Genomic DNA, 18,279 nt, shown 5'->3' with positions numbered 1-18,279 from the left:
GTGATCAAGATGCATAGTCCAACATTTTGGGAACTGTCATGTCATCCATTGTTATATAGCTACAGTCTATGAGCTACGCAGGTCTGGTGTCTAATACCCATGACACAGGAGGCATCTCAGAAGTCAGCTGGTTGGGGTGAGGTACAGTATAAGATGGTTTCTAGTTTGATAGGTAATGGCTAACATATCTGTAAGTATCCTGATTCTGTCCTCATATCAACAACTATTTACATAGAGTGGGTTTAGACCTGTGGCTATGGTTCAATAAATAGCCTACACAAGAAAGGCCTTTCCATTTCTCTAAATACCGAAACATATATTAAATAAAACTGTTTTGGGTACAACATCTATAGGCAAAAATGGAGGTGTTAGGTTATATCGGGAAATGAAATAATGAGACAATGAGATAACAAATAAAAATGTACACCCCAAGTATTTTCAGTTAAAATTTTTAACCTTTTGGTTTTTTTAACTTCACAAGTCAATAGTGGATAATTATGCAACTCACAAGTGTGATGTGTGACGTGTAGTGCACATAGACTAATAATGGACTGACTATACGTCTTTCCTTGTGAACATTTTTATAAATCTTAAAACCCTCCTGCGGAGATCTGGAATACAGCTGTTACCCACCTGTCCATCTGTCTGTCTTCTTCTTCTTTGAAGACTGTAAATAATCTAGAGTGATGATCACACACACTACAAGTCCTACACTGTGAGTAAAGAAAGTCGACATCAATATTTCTGCCAAAATGACAAAAAAAGAGAACAAAGTGACTACCTGAGGTAATTCTATGACAGGCAGATTTGAATTCACTCAATAAATATCTCTTATAATAAAAGACTGTGAAGGCTCGGGTCTCATTTGCAGTCATTTTGGTTTTGATACATACGGTCTCAATATCAAAGATAACCTTGCCACTCTATAAACAGACACATTTCTCAGTCTACCTCTCAGTTGTTGCTGTTTAACAGCTTTGATCACTTAGTAGCAATGAATAGATAAACTAAATACACAGATGTGCATCGTGTATGTGAGCCGCTGAATATGGAGCTTGTTAAATCAGGTTCTAAATTACAACCTTATTCAACGGTAAAGGTACGAAAAAGGGGAAGAGGTCTGTTCTAGCCAGTGACAGTTGTTACGATGGAAGGTGTTACCATCGAGGAAGTGACTGTCCAAAGTTCAACGATGATAACCCTCCACCACTGTAGTTTACAACCGCCACTCCGGGACAGACAGGACCGAGACGAGAAGCAAGATGAAGCACCTGCTGCTGTTGGGGATGGCTTTTGCCGCAATCCACGTCAGCCATTCAAACATTCCAGGTAAACGCTTCCTTCTACCATCACTCTTTAAAAAAAATTTAAAAAAACCAAAACTCTGTTTATTGATCCGAGATGTAGTTTTCAGAACAGGCCTCACTATCGGCACACAGGCCACAGAGTAATCATCAGCCTTTTGTATCGCTGCTTTTTTAAACAGCAGTTTAAAGGATTTGCAAATATGTTATGGTGTACATATTTCATTATCGACTGAGGTCTTTCAGTTTTACGTAAAGTTATCGTTTGCGGAAACTGGATCAAGGAGATAAAGCGTCACCTTCAGCACTGTCAGGGCAACATGGCGGTTCAGATTTCTGTCACGTGGGGAACTATAGAGACTAAATATGGGGCAGACACATCCGGTTACATTTGAAATTAATAGAATTGATTTGATTTAGATTAAACAAGTCTAGACTGCATCTTTCAGCAGGATACATTTGTAATTTACCTTTTCCCTGACATTCTCTTCATGCTGTAACTTGCAACTGAAGCCAACAATGATTGTCTTTAGACTGGACCAAAAAAAAATAGGAAAGAAAAGATGGTCTTTAGTCTCCTGGAAATATTATTTACACACTGCAAACGATTGAACTAAGCTGACTGGACGATTCCCGCCTCTGTAATTCCAAGCGTTTAAACACTGAGATCATTTCTGTCTGAGAGTGACCAGACTAAAACTATGTCATGGTGTAAATTATTGGGAAGGTCCAGATTTTGAGCAACTAACCCAGTTGGTTAGTTTCCCTATAAAACCCGCTGCCTTATTGGTAGAAGAATCATTTGAAACGTGTAAAGAGGGGGGAACTGAAAAATGAGTTTTTATTGCCGTCGTAAAAAGAGGGAGTGGATCTCTGGTGATGAGGCTAGTTAAGCATTAATTATGTCAAACAGTATCTGTTGAGGCTTTCTACTGAAGCGTTATTCATACAGTAACTGAGCAATGGTCACTTCACCAGCTTGTTCTTGTGATTAACCAACTGTACTTTACACCAAAATATTGTTTCAAGATTTCAAGATTTCAAGAATTTATTGTCAAATGCACAACAATAACATTTAGCAGTCGCTGTCAATGACATGCTTGGGTCACAGGCTCTCTTATAGCAATGCTCAGAATATTTACAAGCAAAAAAAATCATGAATAAAATAATAATTGTAGGCTTTATTAAATGCTTGAAAAACCAAAGAATCCTTTGTGAGCTTTGTGCAAATAAAACGTCTCTAACTTGCAGTTTGTGTCTTATTCTCCAACAGACTTCTGTCAATTGGAACCAGATTTCGGTGATGGCACAAGCTTCATTCATTCAATCCATTTCAATCACCTCAAAGATCGCTGCGAGCCTTTCATATACTCAGGGAGCGGAGGAAACGCCAACCGTTTTGAAAAAGAAAGAGACTGCATGAGAAACTGCTCTGTCAATGCAGAAACTATCTACCCCATTGATGGTAAGATCGTTTAATGAATTTATACTGAGAATCGTGTAATCGTTTATGTTGCTCAACATGTCTAATGTAACATTTTATTTGTGTAAATGATACAACTCTACATTTATGTTACACACTGTCTTTTCTCATGAATGTTGTAAATATTATGTTGATGCACTTCTGTCTGTCCTGGTGAGGGGCCAAGGGGGTTCAGGGCAGAGGATATCGCACCTTCTTAAGCTGAATGAGGCTAATGTGATTTGTGAATATAGGCTATAAAAATTCAATTTGATTCATTGAGGAACTGCCTTAAATTAGAGGAACCCAGACGAAAACATACATCCCTCTTCAAGGCTTGTTTCTGAGGACTTTGGAACATGAACTGCAGCTAAAGAGTTTTATGACCTAAGGGACCATGAAAGGAAATGCATCATCATCATCATCACGCCTTGACTATCTCGACTGAGAGAGAGGGAGGGACAGAGACACAGAAAGCGAAAGAGAGAGAGGAGGGGTCCCTTGATTCAGTTGCTTCAACAAAGTTTTAGGCAGGGATCCCTGTAAACCTTGAAAAAGAGCATTTGTTATTGAAAAACTGCTTTTTTGTGTGTCAATTGAATTGACCCAAATATCGTTGTTTCCTTTCCTTCATTTCTTTATTTCATTTCTTTAATTCTTCTGAGGTTGTGGGAGAAACTGAGTATTAGCCGTACGCCACCAAGTGGTGAAAGAGTAGGACTCATGGACAAGCATGAAAGAACACACCCTAGACTTTTACAGCCTTTGTGATAAGGTTGAAGTCATCTATCACTCTGATTGTGTGACAGCTGAACTGCCTAGATACTATCAGTCACATTTACGTACTTTGTATTAGCATTATGTACAAACTGCAGTCACTGCTATGACTACTTCTAATGATTATAATATAATGAAGATGTTTTCTCTTCACAGAAACGAAGGCTTGTCACATTAAGAAGGACTCAGGTCAATGCAAAAATCAGCTTCTGAGATACTATTATGATTCCGTTCATGACAAATGCAAAAAGTTCCAATGGACTGGTTGCATTGGAAACGGAAACCGATTTTTCTCCTATGAAAGCTGCAATCACACCTGTGATGGAATCCACGGTGAGTGCAAATCTCTCTCTTTTGTAATGAGTTGCCAATGATATGTTGCTATGTCCCCCCAAAAAAGGGCAATTATAGTACTGTCAAACATGTTTTTAACATGCTTATGGTAAATGTCTTGGTTCAAAGATGATGGTGACGAAATTGAGGAGGAGGAGCCAGACACTCCTATTGGTGAGTTCACACAATGGATTGAGTGAAATTTATAATTTTATTCAAAAGCCGCAACAAGCTCCAGTCTTATTATCTTTAAATTATTTCTCTTTGCAAAAGAGGTTGTTTAGTTTTCATAAATTGTTTATACATTATACATGATGTTCTTACTGGTTAAACCTATCTGCAAAAATTGCGTTATGTAGTTTATTTATCTCATCTTTTTACATATATCTTTGTGTTACACTGTTGTCCTCTTCGACAGCGATCATCTGCGGAGTTTTGCTTGCTCTCATTATCATCGCCATCATTACAACTGTGGTCGTCTTGACAGTTCAATCAAAGTAAGTTAATTTTTCTTTCTTTTTAGTTTTACATAAAGAATGATGATACTACTAAAAAGCATTAGTATTACTTACAGTTAATGCCACTCTCTTTTAATTATCTATATATTAACTGTTTTTCCTTTAGGAAAAAGAACCCAAAGACGAAGGCAGGAGGAAAAAATAAAGATCCAAAGTCTAATGTACCTCTTCAGGAACCGGCATTGGAAATGGCATAGATATCATTGTTATATTCAATATCATCCATTACAACATGTGGAGTTTTTACCAGATTGGTTTAGTCTTTTAACACCAGTGGCCTTAAAGCCAAACATATCAACTAATAATTCGGTTTAAGTTAGATTTTTCCTTTTTTACTTACATATGCAAATGGCCATTACAGTTTTGTTCAATGTTGTGTTTTGTTTCCCCTCAATGCTCCTTTAGCAAGTGCTTTCAATCAGTAATACGAACTAGATCTGTTTAGTCTGAGTGTGATCAAAATGCAAATAGAGTTGAAACAATGTCTATTAATTCACAAACAGAATCATCAACTATTTTAATAACGAATTAATGGCTGAACTAGCTTTTCAACTGTTGGAATTATCTGCTTCTATTATGTGATTAAAAAAATAGGTTTTACACTGTTGGTTGAGCCAAACTAGCAAGTTTAAGAAAATTTTACCAATTTCTTACATTTCATTGAGAAAGCAATTAAGACATGAAATGCATTGTGAATTGCAGCCATAAAATAAACAAAACCATTGTTCCATCAAACGAGGTCGATTAGAAGTCAGTCTAATGGAAGAGAAGTCAAGAGCAGTATCACATTATTTCATATTCTGATTCTCATCATCCTGTACATTGTTAACTGACGTCATTTTAACTGTGTGAGTTCATAAATCACTGCTGGGTTTCCAAAATATAACTGCATCTTCGTGTCGCTCAACCATTCGCTGAAAACTGTGTAAAGTTTTCTGAATGCACGTGCCCATTCAAAAACCAACACATATATTTAGTGCTGCTTTTGTCCCGCTTGTTTTTGTACTGAGGTGCCCACTGCACACTCATGTTTTCCTTCATAGCATTTGTAAATCTTTAGTTTTGGGCTGTAATGATTTAAACATAAAAAGTTTCAAATGTTTTTCTTTTTTATCATACAATGTACAATGTGGCTATAAGATCATTCAACTTTGATCTGTATGTTTTTTATTTGGTGTAAAAATATTTCTAAATAAAAAGAGGATTTTTTTATTTTGAGGGGCATATACTGTCAGTTGTATTTCTATCATTCACTGTGTAAATATCTACACAATAAATGTATTATCATTGTGCTATAGTTCTAAAATTAAGATACATTTATTTTTCCCAAACACATGCACAGACATGCACAGGCACACTCATGCAGGTAGGGAAATTTAACCTCTGCTTTTAACCAATCTGGTGCAGGACACACAGAGCAGTGAGCGACCATGTACAGCGCACGGGGAGCATATGTTGGGGGAGTAAGGTGCCTTGCTCAGGGGCACTAGAACGGGTAGGGAGAATGCTCTTGGATTTTTTGACAGATCAATCCAGGTTCGTCTTTTTGTTGTTTCTCCGTGGAGTCGAACCAGAGACAGAGCCTTTTCTGCCCATAATCCAAGTTTCTGCCACTAGTCCACCGCTATCAGATTAATGATACCTATTAGATTGTACTTCAAGGCAGAACTCTCATCAAACGTTTGAAATGTTGTTAAGATTTGAATTTGTGGAATCTAGTTATAATAATATACATTTTAACAAAAACTAGCTTCAAAGTTTAACACATTCATTTCCTATTGCCAGTAGGTGGCGCTGTGATTGAGACTGAGTGTTGTCACAAAGATATGTTCAGGCCGAGACTCGATTTAGACAAGTGACGTTTGGTACAGATTTGACATTCAAATGTTTAATCAAAGAACAATAATACAATTGGTTTTAGATCTTGGAGTGCAGAACGTGAATAACCATGTACTTAACTGCCACCACTGAAACAAACTAAAACTATGCTAAGGCACTCTAAACTTATATAATTACAATTCAACTTAATGTCAAATCTTTTTTAACGTGTTATGTCAAGGTTACGTTGGGTCCCATCGATGATTGACTTGCTGCACATGCCGGAAGCTGGTCCGGAACAAGGAAGCGACGTCGCACGCGTGCTCCCGAGTGACTACCAAACATAAGAGTCTCAAAATAAAAATAAAGCAGGTTCCTGTTAATACCAGTGGGTATAAGTGTAATAGACGAGAGAAACGTGACGAATATGAAGAACTCGCTGTGATACTAAGTGGCTCGGGGGAAAGGAAACGCTAAGCCGGAAGTGGTCTACGATTACCCTCACGGAAACTCTCTCATCTCTGGTTGGTGTTTGGCCGAGCCGGCAGACCCTACGTCACTTCCTCAAGTTATTTCCATTTGTTTGTGACCAACGCCAGCAGTTATCCTGCACCCTACACACCAACGATAACGTAGCGGCTTTGTTTTACAACATGTCGGGGTGAGGTATCGCTACACTTCTGTTCTCTGAGATTTTGTAGGAGATCTGGTCGCTACCAAACGTGTTAGCTTGAGCAAAGACAGGAAATTGTATATCCGCGAAGATAAAGTACTTGTTCGGCTAACGTCAGCTAGCTAGTTTAGGTTAATTGTCCACCTATTGTTAGCCTGGTTCCCGGTGCTGCGGTGTTGGATAACGTTAGCCGAGCCGTTCGCCGCCGTGGACCGATGGAGTGTCCTCATCTGAGCTCGAACGTGAGCTGCGCAGTGGACTCCCCCGGGTTCCCTCACGGGGCTCCGTCCTCCTGGTGCTGCACCGGTGAGTCTGTCATTCTCTCATGTGACTTCCACATGGATCCCACCTGCCTGGGTCTCACCGTCGGGCCAAGCGGGACAGATGCTGGGACCATTTACACGATGCTGTCGCTGTGGCACATGGAGGAGTGATCTGTTAAAAGTCAGTCACAGTGGTGTGTTATCACTTGTTTACAATTAATTCAGCTCCATGTTTTGTCTCCAGTCTGCAGGTCTAATAAAAGCCCGTGGATCTGCCTCACCTGTACCACGGTCCACTGTGGAAGGTGAGATACTATCTGTTGTTTGTGCTTCAGTCACTTCAAATACTGGCGTCCCAATGCTTTTGCTTTTGAGGGATTGTTTAAATCTTGGCAAGTCAATGAAGCCTCCATGAAAAAGCTGCAATTCTTTTAGATGAATTGATTCTTTATTTGTCCCTGAATGGAAATTTGCTTTGGAGAGAACATCCCTCACCAACATAACAAAAACATCAACTGACATAATCAACAACCAATTCACAATGCACCCTTAGAAGCTCTGGATTGGCAGAGGTAGACGTTTGAAACTGACCAGCTGGAGATACTACATATTTTGTACCAGTTAAAAACATAACAGCTTTTGGAATATAGGACATTTTTGATTATTTTTTAAATGAGTTTGGGAGGGGACACCTCATTGGCCACTGTGATCCTTTCCCTAATTGTGACTGTCTGTCTATATACATCCCATAAATGGTAATGTAAGTCCCAACAGTTAACTGACTTTTTTTTCTGGGTTTCAGTAGCTAATCCAATACAAAGCATCAAAACACCTTCCAAACAAAGATAAAGATATGTAGACTATTGTTTACATGGGCAGCAATATTCAACATAAACTTAGGTAAATATAACCAAGGATAGTACTTTTAACTTTTGGTACAAGCCATACTACCAATAAAGCAAGATTGTATTTCATTTCTGTAGCCATTTTTATTTGGAAAAGGGATTGAAGTTTGAATATCGGAAATGGTTAGATATCTGTGTTATTATTCTGCAGGTAGATTACATTTTACCCAAATGGTTGGAAAAGTATTCAATCTGGAAATAATAAAATACAAAATACGAGCTATGTGGATGTTTGCGTTCTAAAATAACGTTTTTATCCAGATATGTCAACGGACATGCAAAGAAGCACTTTGAAGACACTCAAGTCCTTGGCAACAGTCAAAGGAGGGGGGAGAAACAGGAAAAAGAGAAATCCCATCACTCTGTCTGCATGGACTGCAGCAACTTCAGTGTGTTTTGGTGAGTTTCCCTCATGACCGACCTATCTTTGTGTACAATCAGTGACTCACCATGGGGCCCGGCTCACGGTCATTAAAACAGCTATCAGTCAAAGCATGAGATTCCATGGTAATGGGAACCAAATGTTTAAACAACCTTCATTAATCTGTTGGAGCCTGATCACTTGCTTTGCCACATTCTTAGATCCCATTCCACACAAACAGTGATCAAAATTTTAAACTACATTCCCAAACATTTGATGACAATCACTCCTGCCACATGCATACCCGGGGTTAAGTGCTGAGTGCTACAACCGATAAACACATGTATATTAACGAAGACTGCCTTCCTTTCTAAGATTCTGATGGGTTCAATCTCTGTAAGTTTGTTCTGTTTTCAAATGTGCGTGTGTCTTTTCTAATGTGTCTTTTATAGTTACAGATGTGATGAATTTGTTGTCAATGACACTAAACTTGGGCATGTGCAGAAGGTGAGGGAGCATCTTCAGAGTTTAGAGAAGTAAGTGCCAATCTCAAGAACTGAGTCTCAATATGCGTTTGTTTTCTCGAAAATAATCTAAGCGGGGCATTAGTTTTGATTGATTGGTGGTGTTTGTCATAAAGTGAAGCCTTTTCCGAAACATAAAGCATTTTAAACATGTTCAATAAATGATCAGTACGCAGGTTAAATGTTTTTCTCTCTTCCAGCTCAGCTCTGATGGGTAACAGACCAAGGAAAAGAAAATTTCAGGAAAGTCCAGCTCCAGACAGCAAACTGTTAAAAGACAATGTAAGTAAAAATAGATATTTTGATTTTCATTTTCATGAAGAAGTTAAGTTGCTGCCGCTTTACAATTGTGCCTTAACACAACTGTGTACTTCTGCCAACAACTACTAATACCAGCTTTGCTCCGATTTTCCTTTCATTAGACTTTATTTACTCAGTACTTCAGTGAAATAAGTCGCAGCAGCCTTTGCAGACCTCCACACAAACTGACTATTGTGACATCTTTAAATACTAGTTTAAAGCTTATATAATTTTTTTATATAAAGCATATTAATGTGTGTCACTTGTCTCTGCCAGGACGGGGCAGCTTTAGGTGCTACAGGTCTGCGGAACTTGGGCAACACATGCTTCATGAACGCCATTCTGCAGTCGCTCAGGTGAGGCTCTGCGCTGAGGATGTGGTCACATTAGTGGTGAACTGGGTTTGCAGCTTGGTTCAGTTCCTCCGCTCCCGTAGAACCAGGGCCCCACGACCAGTCACCCTTTATTAATACTGTCTGGGGCACAGTCAGGGGGATTATTACACAGGCTGCTTGGAGACGGAACACAGTAAAAGGCCAGACTTTCCAACTAACACAGTTTCAAACTGAGTTCCAAAAGGATTATGCTGATGCGTTTGCACATTTTCTTTATATGAAGAACATCTGATATTACTGCTGACTCTTTGCCAAAGCATGTGATGGATACAAAAAACATCTGTCTTCCTACTTTTCTGGTACCATTTAGTTTCCATTTGTTTAAAAATGGTGTTAACAATCTAAATCTGAATCCTATAAAAGTAACTACCTGACAGTAATTCAAAACTGGGAAAATACATCTGTCTTTGGTGCATGTTCATTATCTTTAAAATGGCTTTCTGTTTTCCACATTAAAGTCAATATATCATCAGTGTAGTTTCATTGTTTATGAAATACAATGTAAAATCATTATTTATTGTTATTTTTAAAGATAAACAAATGGAGAAAACATTTTTACATGAACACTGCAGCACAGACCATCACATCATAGTTTACAGGACTGTAAACTATTCTGTTTACTCAGTTGTTAATGGTTATTACCGTGTGTAACAAATTTAGTAAATCTCTGGTGTGGCATGCTTTACTAGACTTGTGTTTTTTTTCAACAGCAACATCGAGCAGTTCAGCTGCTATTTCAAGGAGTTGCCCGCTGTAGCTCTACGCAGTGGTAAGACAGCAGGAAGAAGGATGTACCACACCCGCAGCCAAGGGGACAACACTGTGTAAGGTCCACTTCTGAAGGGGGGAGGGTTGTGGGCTGAGCGCATTGATCTGAGAGTCATTTCAGCAAGTGTGAAATTGGCAGAATTCCTACTTGTTAATGATCATGGAAAACATCCTCTCAGAAATCTTTTCTTATTATGCTCCTAACAGCCAAACTGAGTGTGCTACTCAGTATCACAGACATAGTCCGATACAAAGACTGACGAGATGTAAAAATGAGTGTTTATTGCATTATGTAAGAGAATTAGACGTTCTTTAGTTTCTGACTGCAGCAGTTCATGCAGCGCGGTAACAGGGTTGCTCTGTGTTGAACAGGTCGTTAGTGGAGGAGTTCAGGAAAACCCTTTGTTCGCTGTGGCAGGGCAGTCCGACCGCCTTCAGTCCAGACTCCTTATTCTATGCCATATGGAAAATCATGCCAAGTTTCAGGTAAGCTCATGTTGTTCAGAGGTTTTTCAGAATTAAGCTTCTTATACGGGCAATAGACTTTATTTTTTTGTCTGTGTGTGTAAGTGTTGCATGTTATGGTCTCTATCCTCAAAAATGCACCAAAGAAACGATCTGCTATGTGTTATTGCAGTCGAGTCATTGAAAGCTGTGTTTTTTGTGTCCAGGGGTTATCAGCAGCAGGACGCCCACGAGTTCATGCGTTACCTGCTGGACCACCTCCACAGAGAGCTGCAGTACAGTCGCAATGGGTCCACTCTCCCGGTCTCACCTCAGGATGGCGTCAGACTCTCCACACCAGAGGGCAAATGCTGCATGCAAGTCCATCCAACTTTACTATTATTTACTTTTCTTTCCAAGCTAAATTTATATTGAAACCTGTGAAGTGCAGTAGTCTTGCTGTCAGCCGTCAAAACCCAAGCCTCTTATATTTTCTAGTGTTATTTTTTTATTAAAAGCTATTGGGTTAGAGTTTCGTACCTTTTTTAGAGGTTGTATAGAGCAGAGTCAGAGATGAGTTAATGTAGCCTGACGTTGTCAGACTCACAATTCTAGTCAGAATGTGAGTCTGAGACCGCTCCATTGGGCTGTGATTATGGGGCGTGTTTCAACTGACCAGGAAGTAAAATTGTTCTTCGCACAATTGGATAGACCTACAACCAATCAGAGCAACGTAGTATGTGACGTATGCTAAGCAACGCCTTGTGAGTTATTTACTAACGCCGGGTTCACACCGGACGCTTCAGCGCAGCGCCAAGCCTTAAATAACAGCTGGCTCCCATCCACTCCCATGTTAAAACTTTGTGCCGGTCACAACGGAGGCTGAAGCACCGCGAGGCAGCCTTGGCGCAGCGCGGTGCTTCAGCCTCCGGTGTGACTGGCACAAAGCCGTGCAGCGATCTACTGCATCAACGGGTGATATTATTAGCGCTGCCCGGCGGTTCAGCGTCGCTTCAGTGTCCGTTGTGAACAGCCAAGCGCCGGGGCGATAGGGATTAGCGCGGTGCTTTGGCGTCGCCTCCACGTTCTGTGTTCCTCTTTCAAAATGAATGCGCTGTCGATGTCTTCTAAAACAGACTCGATGGCAGCATCTACACATCTCAGCTCGCCAGCGGCAGGCATGTTTGTTGAAAACGAATTCAACCCAAGGGCACTTTGATGACGTGGTTGATTACGTTACCGTTGATCATCTGTCAATCATCGTATAAAGCCCGCCCTGACAATCTGATTGGCCCGGTCGGGCATAATTTTTTCCCAACGGAGCGACTCAAGACCGAACCGCCCGACCTAAAATGTTGTGGGCGGGGCTAAGTTCGTCTGGCATCCAGGCTAGAGTTAATGTCTACTTGAGTACATTTTCCAAAAATGAACGGCAAACATCGATTGGGTTCAGAATATGTGGGGATCTTAATACATTTTCCTATGTGTTAATTGATCACAATAATATTTGAATCTGTGCACATATATTGATTAAACCTGCTTTGTTTGCCGTTTGATTCTCTACAGAAATGGGACTGCCAGTGTTGTCACTTCAATTTTTGGCGGATTGCTTCAGAATGAAGTCAACTGCCTGATATGTGGGACAGAATCTCGAAAGTTTGATCCATTTCTTGGTAAAGCAACTTTTGTGATTGAATAAATGTTCTCAACACGTACAGTTGAAGAAAGAAAGATTACCAGTAATGTTGTGGTCTAGCAAAGTCATTGATTCGGCAAACTTCTCACCATTAGTGTAACATGAATGTTGATGTGACGGTTAGTGTATAGATTTTTACTCTACATTATAAAGTTAATTAAGGAATGTAAGTCCTGTCATTTTGGGGGAAATAAGTAAAGCAAGACAAGAACCTGATGAAAATGACATCCGAACATTTGTCTCCTTCTCACAGATCTGTCTTTGGACATTCCAAGTCAGTTCAGACAAAAGAGAAGTAAGGACCAAGAACCAGGACCAACCTGCACCTTGCGTGGTAATTTCCCTTCGTCTTAGACACTGACTCATTAGACATGTTTTTTGGCTGTGTTAGATTCTAATTGTGCTGCTGAGATTAATGAAAACATTTAATACTTTATTTTTTTATTTTTTTATTAGACTGCTTACGTAGTTTCACTGACCTGGAAGAACTTGACGAAACCGAACTGTACTATTGCCACAAGTGTAAAAAACGACAGAAATCCACCAAGAAGTTCTGGGTTCAAAAGCTGCCAAAGGTAGGAGACAGAAAATCTCATTTCATTTATGATAATTCACAAATTTGACTTAAAAAGTGTGTACTGGAGTAACCAGGGGGTTCATTTCCTTTTGTAGGTTCTGTGTCTGCACCTAAAGAGGTTCCACTGGACAGCCTTCTTGAGAAACAAGGTCGATACCTATGTGGAGTTTCCACTGAAAGGCCTGGACATGAGGGGTTACCTGCTTGAGGTGAGCACACAACAGAACAGATGCTGATCATGCAATTTTACAATAAAGGTTTAATTGTTATTTCTCAGCCAAATGATTTTTAAGAGTAGGAGGTATTTTGTGTCAATAGCAATCAGATCTGAAAATGATGAAAATCGAAGGAACAATACATTTATCAAATTATGACTGCTGCAGCGTAGCCTTTGAAGCCCACACCAACTCCACAATCAAGTAGAATAGTAGGTCAGAGGTCAGCCGCACCTCTCAGGACTCAAGAAATACATTTCTGTACCTATATCACAAAATGTCAAATAACAAAACATCAATAATACTTATTATAGGTCATCCATGCTTTACTCTCCGTCCACTGTTTGGAAAGACTAGAACATGTTGCAGAAGTTGTCATTGTGGACATTTTATTTGTTTTGTCTCCGATGCACCAACAACCAAGTGTACTTGTCTAAATTTAACCCCTTTTGTAATTAAGGTGGTTGGGTAATTTTAAAAATAAGCATGATGCCAGACAGCTGACTTTGGTAAGACATGTGAAATTTAACACTGAGCTGTAATGACTGCATTGTAAGTTCAGCACAAACATTGCAGTTGCGGACAGAAGGAAGAATAAAATAGAATAGATAGTATAGAAGGTTTGTATATTTACAAAAATTACAGTAGCTCGGTTTGACTAAACTGGTCATTTAGTCAAACCGTCACATCACGCTGATGATGGATTTATATCCACAAAGAAAAATAACATGTCATGCAGAGATATACATTTTGGCTTCTTACAGACACAATACATCCAAAAAAGATGTGGATTTTCTTTTATTTGAGTTGTTTACACATAAAATATAGACTGTTGCTAGGAGCTCTAGTTTCTCCAGGGAGTGCTGTTGATTTGCAAATCTGTTTGACAGCCTAAAAAATGGATGCAAAGAAAATCTGTAATTTCCCTTCACAATATTATTTTTTTCTCTGTATCTGCTTGGAAGTTGTATCATGTTCAACATTTGGAGGCTTCTCGTTTTTTTAAGAAACACCTGAGTCCTCCATAAAGATTTATTAAATATTATAACATTTTATAAATCATCTTCATTCACTTAAGTTAATATTTTGGGTAAATGGTGTGAGGAGAACTAAGAGTGGAGAAGAAATTCAATTTAGGTTTATTTGCAAATCTCCAAATCCCAACTAACTTATCTCGAATCAGTTAACATCATAAAGTATAGACCATATGAAAATATAGAGAGAAACCCATCGTTCCCACAATGACCAAGCACATGTGACAATGGACAGGGAAAACATCTCCAACAGACCTGAGGAGGGCGACTTTGAAGGGGAGAAAAAACAAGAGAGGGATGGAAGGGGGAAAGAAGAGGGAAAGAATCCAGGATCACTTGTGTAAATTCTCATCTTGCTCTTACGTTTGTAGCCAGAGAACTCTGTACCAGGGAGATGCCTGTACGACCTTGCGGCTGTTGTGGTGCATCACGGTTCCGGGTGAGTAGAACATTTTTGAGACTTAATCATATGATCAGCATTTCAGTGCTTATGAAAATGGAAGACTAGAAAATGCATTTTCTCATAATTGACTGTCTCAATGAGCACTGACAGCAGCCTAGATGTGCCTTAGTCATTGTCTGAGCATAATTGACTCAACACTTGTATATCTCAGCAGCTCTACCTACCACAGTCAGCTGTCAGTCACTCCAGAGCTATATTAACAGTACAGATCCAGTTTTGTTCAAAAGCCTTGTAGACAGCTGCAGTTAAAAAACGCATGAAGCCACTAAATGCTGAAAGCCGTTAGGCTGAGAGTCCTTGAAAAGCATTTATACATGCCAGGAGGAACTGTTGATCAAAGTGCTGCTGTTTTGCCTTTGGCCTCTAAGTGGCGATGTTGCGCTGCTGCATCCCTCTCCCCTCAGCAGCAGGAAATGAGGTCTTGTAGGAAGCCAGAGAGTAGAAGCTGATGGATGTCTGTGTTCACAGGGTTGGATCAGGGCATTATACAGCATATGGCAGGCACAAGGGCGGCTGGTACCACTTCAACGACAGCACAGTATCTCTGACCAATGAGGACACTGTGAGGAAGGCCAAGGCCTACATCCTCTTCTATGTGGAGAGGACTGGCCACGTGCCCTCGGACAAGACCACCAGCAACAAACCCGCTGTGGACAGCACAGCCTCGGACGGCGTTTCTTCAGGAGCAGGCAGTCGGGACAAAGTCACAGCAGGTTCAGTCGCTGCGGACGGTGTTTCGATGGATGCAGCAGCCTCACACATGGTGGATACCTTGGACGAGAAATCCTTCGATAATCTCAATGTGGCAAATGTGGGCAGAGACCTGGATGCAGCTGCTATAGATAGAGACTCCTCTGACAAGTCTGCCACAGAGGAGAGCAGCCGAGCTGTACAGACGTCTGCACAATGATTCAGTCAGACTTTACTGCCTTAGACCAGCACCTCACTCCATGTCGGCTCCATGTCGCCCACATCTCACACAGTGCTTGATTATAATAGTTCATTTTGTTATGTATAATGAAATTTGTGCAACAATTCTTCTTTTATGACTTGCATGACGGCACCATGTATAATTTGCTGCTTGATTTTTTGTTTAGTAGACTTTGCATTTATTTCCTCGATGTTGTAATCCTCAGCTGAGGTAGATTTCTCCGTATGTAATAGATTACAAAGGTGATTGTTAAGTAATGAAGCTTTAGCCTTGGAAAACCTCAGTTGGTCCAATGTATAGACTGATGAGACACTGTGTCATTGTGAAAATAATAGTTTTTCATTTTTCTTTTTTCAACGTTTCTGACTGTATATTTTCCACATATTAAGAACCTGACAGTTCATTTTTCTACAGGTATTAGTAGAGATTTTAGGATTTACAATCCAACACATTTATTGACTGACAGGTGCTCATTAGAGCTATAGAAAGTTGTTTTAACCTCTTGACCAGAACCAATGTGAAAAATGATCATTGTCAAATTGTTTTGTTTTTGTCTGTACTGGTGTTGGAGTATATTTGAGCTACACTCGCCCCAATGAACTTCAGAACGTGTATCAGGCAAAGAGAACATGACAAAATACAAAGAAGAATCTTTTTTTTCTAATGTTTGATGTGTTTTTTTCTGTGTCCGAGCGCCGCTCCTTTTCTCCTGAGCCTGGCAGTGAGCCGTCACCACAATCAGACATCCTGTAACACTGATAACTAAACACCCACTCTTCTGATACACCTGCTCTGAAGGTCCTTTCTTAATAACGCTTCAATGGGCAGAATATTGCATCGCACGAGACAGATAATAAGCTCATAGACTAGCAAAACCGCGGTTGAGAAATGTCAGATTTTAGATCCAGATTAATATTATTCCTAATTCAGTTTCTCTAAATAAGGCTCTTGGTTGCAGAAATATAAAAGATATTAAATCATAATGATGCTTCAGCAGCTGCTATACCATTGATTTATGTGTAGAAGTAAGATCCCACTCCAGGACAGAGCGGTGGATAAAGTGGACACGGTCAATCGACAGAATATTAATCTGCAATTGATAAAACTGCTGACTTGGTTTTTCAGACATTTGATACTTATGTTTTTACATAAATTTGTTTGTTCTATGGCAAATTTAAAATAGCTAAAATGTGAAATAAATATAGTCTACAGTACGTTTTATCCAAATGTAAACATTTAGTCTAGTCATTTATTGCTGTTTACATATGATGTTCTTTGGTTGTGTAAGCTGAACACATGCACACCAGAAGGTACACTGTGTTTACATATTCAGTATAATTGTCCCAGCACCGGTATTATTGTTGTTCGTTAATGGAAAACAGCCTTTGATATGTTAAAGAGCGTAGAGAGAAAAAAATGTTTTTGCATGCGTCTTTTTTTTCTCTCCCTTCCCTCTAGCGAACATCTCCACCCACACACATACTCATCCACACACATACAAACACACACACACACACACACACACACACACTCATGAGCACTCCCCTCAGGACACGTGCCAGCCAGTCAGCCTTCTCGCTCAGGCAGGAACAAGTGCTTCTGTATATGCTGAGGAACAGCTGCTCGTCCTCACCTGCTCACCGGTGGCTGCAGGCTCGCTGCTCCGTCCCCGTTAATGACACAAGTGCCCTTTCTGTCTTTTCCCCTTTTCTCTGGGAGGCTCAATCACAGCAGCTAATAATGAGCTCACGTTGTATTTGTTCGCATCAGGGGTCTGGTTAAGGACATCATGACACCATGAGTCACAGCACAGACTGTAATCAGCCTCCCAACAGTGCCACATCCCACTGTCCTGCATTTTTGGGACACTGCTGCTGATAACAAGTGGAACAGGACTTAACTGGTAATGGAGTGACGACACAGATATAATGGTGTTTTGCCTTTTTCCCTCTGGTATGTTCTCTTGTTGGGGAGTTTTTCAGCCAGTTGAGTCATGGTTCATCATAGTTTCATAACCTGCTCCCAGCAGGTTTCTGTGATGGTTTCCTCACTTTGATGTTTAACCTACACTGTGGAGCATTTATGAGCACAGTGTGACTCAAGATGGGTGTTTTCACATTCTTAGATTTTCAAAGAAGACATCATTTGGGAATTAAAGTATTATCTCTACAAACAAATATAATTCCATGTACTTTGAACATGATTTAGAAAAGTAATGGAAAGGAAATAAACTGGGTCATTAAAGCTGTGTTGTTAGATCTTCGCTTAATCCAGTTAAATCAGTTTTAACCACTATACATACTATATGCATATGTGCTTTATATATATATATATATATATATATATATTTGATGATTCTATACAAAAATAAAAAATTTCAGCTCAGGACTGTGTTATGCACTGGCATTACTGATTGAGTTGTTTTGTAAGTAGATTTTTTTCTCCAGCCTATATGAAGTGGACAAAGAGTATATATCTTGAATCTCTTGCACCACCTTCAGTTTGTTTTAAAAACTTT

General features: G+C 39.7%; 2 protein-coding genes and 1 long non-coding RNA gene across 3 annotated transcripts; 2 read left to right on the top strand and 1 right to left on the bottom strand.

Annotated features, from left to right (window-relative positions):
* Positions 1–1,228: 1,228 nt before the first annotated feature.
* si:dkeyp-73b11.8 (BPTI/Kunitz domain-containing protein) lies at positions 1,229–5,589 on the top strand. The gene is made up of 6 exons (XM_053427512.1): positions 1,229–1,329; positions 2,578–2,769; positions 3,700–3,876; positions 4,006–4,050; positions 4,295–4,373; positions 4,501–5,589. The coding sequence occupies exons 1-6, from the start codon at positions 1,263–1,265 to the stop codon at positions 4,589–4,591; spliced, it is 651 nt and encodes a 216-aa protein (XP_053283487.1). The 5' UTR covers positions 1,229–1,262; the 3' UTR covers positions 4,592–5,589.
* A 980-nt stretch (positions 5,590–6,569) lies between these two features.
* On the top strand, positions 6,570–16,425 carry usp3 (ubiquitin specific peptidase 3). Its single transcript, XM_053426293.1, has 15 exons — positions 6,570–7,191; positions 7,393–7,453; positions 8,315–8,452; positions 8,867–8,950; positions 9,139–9,220; positions 9,515–9,594; positions 10,344–10,457; positions 10,774–10,887; positions 11,073–11,222; positions 12,412–12,518; positions 12,795–12,875; positions 12,998–13,116; positions 13,214–13,327; positions 14,739–14,806; positions 15,299–16,425. The coding sequence occupies exons 1-15, from the start codon at positions 7,101–7,103 to the stop codon at positions 15,738–15,740; spliced, it is 1,845 nt and encodes a 614-aa protein (XP_053282268.1). The 5' UTR covers positions 6,570–7,100; the 3' UTR covers positions 15,741–16,425.
* Positions 14,457–17,618, bottom strand: LOC128444005 (uncharacterized). Its single transcript, XR_008339106.1, has 2 exons — positions 17,395–17,618; positions 14,457–15,601 (listed from the first exon to the last, which is right to left on the bottom strand). It is a non-coding gene; the product is annotated as an uncharacterized LOC128444005 (long non-coding RNA).
* Between the last annotated feature and the right edge of the window lie 661 nt (positions 17,619–18,279).

Source organism: Pleuronectes platessa, chromosome 7, assembly GCF_947347685.1.
Source record: "Pleuronectes platessa chromosome 7, fPlePla1.1, whole genome shotgun sequence".
NCBI classification, from domain to species: domain Eukaryota; kingdom Metazoa; phylum Chordata; class Actinopteri; order Pleuronectiformes; family Pleuronectidae; genus Pleuronectes; species Pleuronectes platessa.
This window is presented reverse-complemented; position numbering and strand designations above follow the sequence as displayed.

What these genes read in the sequence shown, in the direction of transcription:
- si:dkeyp-73b11.8 (XM_053427512.1), top strand. Translation starts at nt 1,263, where the DNA reads ATGAAGCACCTGCTGCTGTTGGGGATGGCTTTTGCCGCAATCCACGTC. An exon ending in GGAGCCAGACACTCCTATTG is followed by an intron (nt 4,051 to 4,294) that starts GTGAGTTCACAC and finishes CCTCTTCGACAG; the next exon opens with CGATCATCTGCGGAGTTTTG. An exon ending in GTCTTGACAGTTCAATCAAA is followed by an intron (nt 4,374 to 4,500) that starts GTAAGTTAATTT and finishes TTTTTCCTTTAG; the next exon opens with GAAAAAGAACCCAAAGACGA.
- usp3 (XM_053426293.1), top strand. Translation starts at nt 7,101, where the DNA reads ATGGAGTGTCCTCATCTGAGCTCGAACGTGAGCTGCGCAGTGGACTCC. An exon ending in CCAGAGGGCAAATGCTGCAT is followed by an intron (nt 11,223 to 12,411) that starts GCAAGTCCATCC and finishes GATTCTCTACAG; the next exon opens with AAATGGGACTGCCAGTGTTG. An exon ending in AAAGTTTGATCCATTTCTTG is followed by an intron (nt 12,519 to 12,794) that starts GTAAAGCAACTT and finishes TCCTTCTCACAG; the next exon opens with ATCTGTCTTTGGACATTCCA.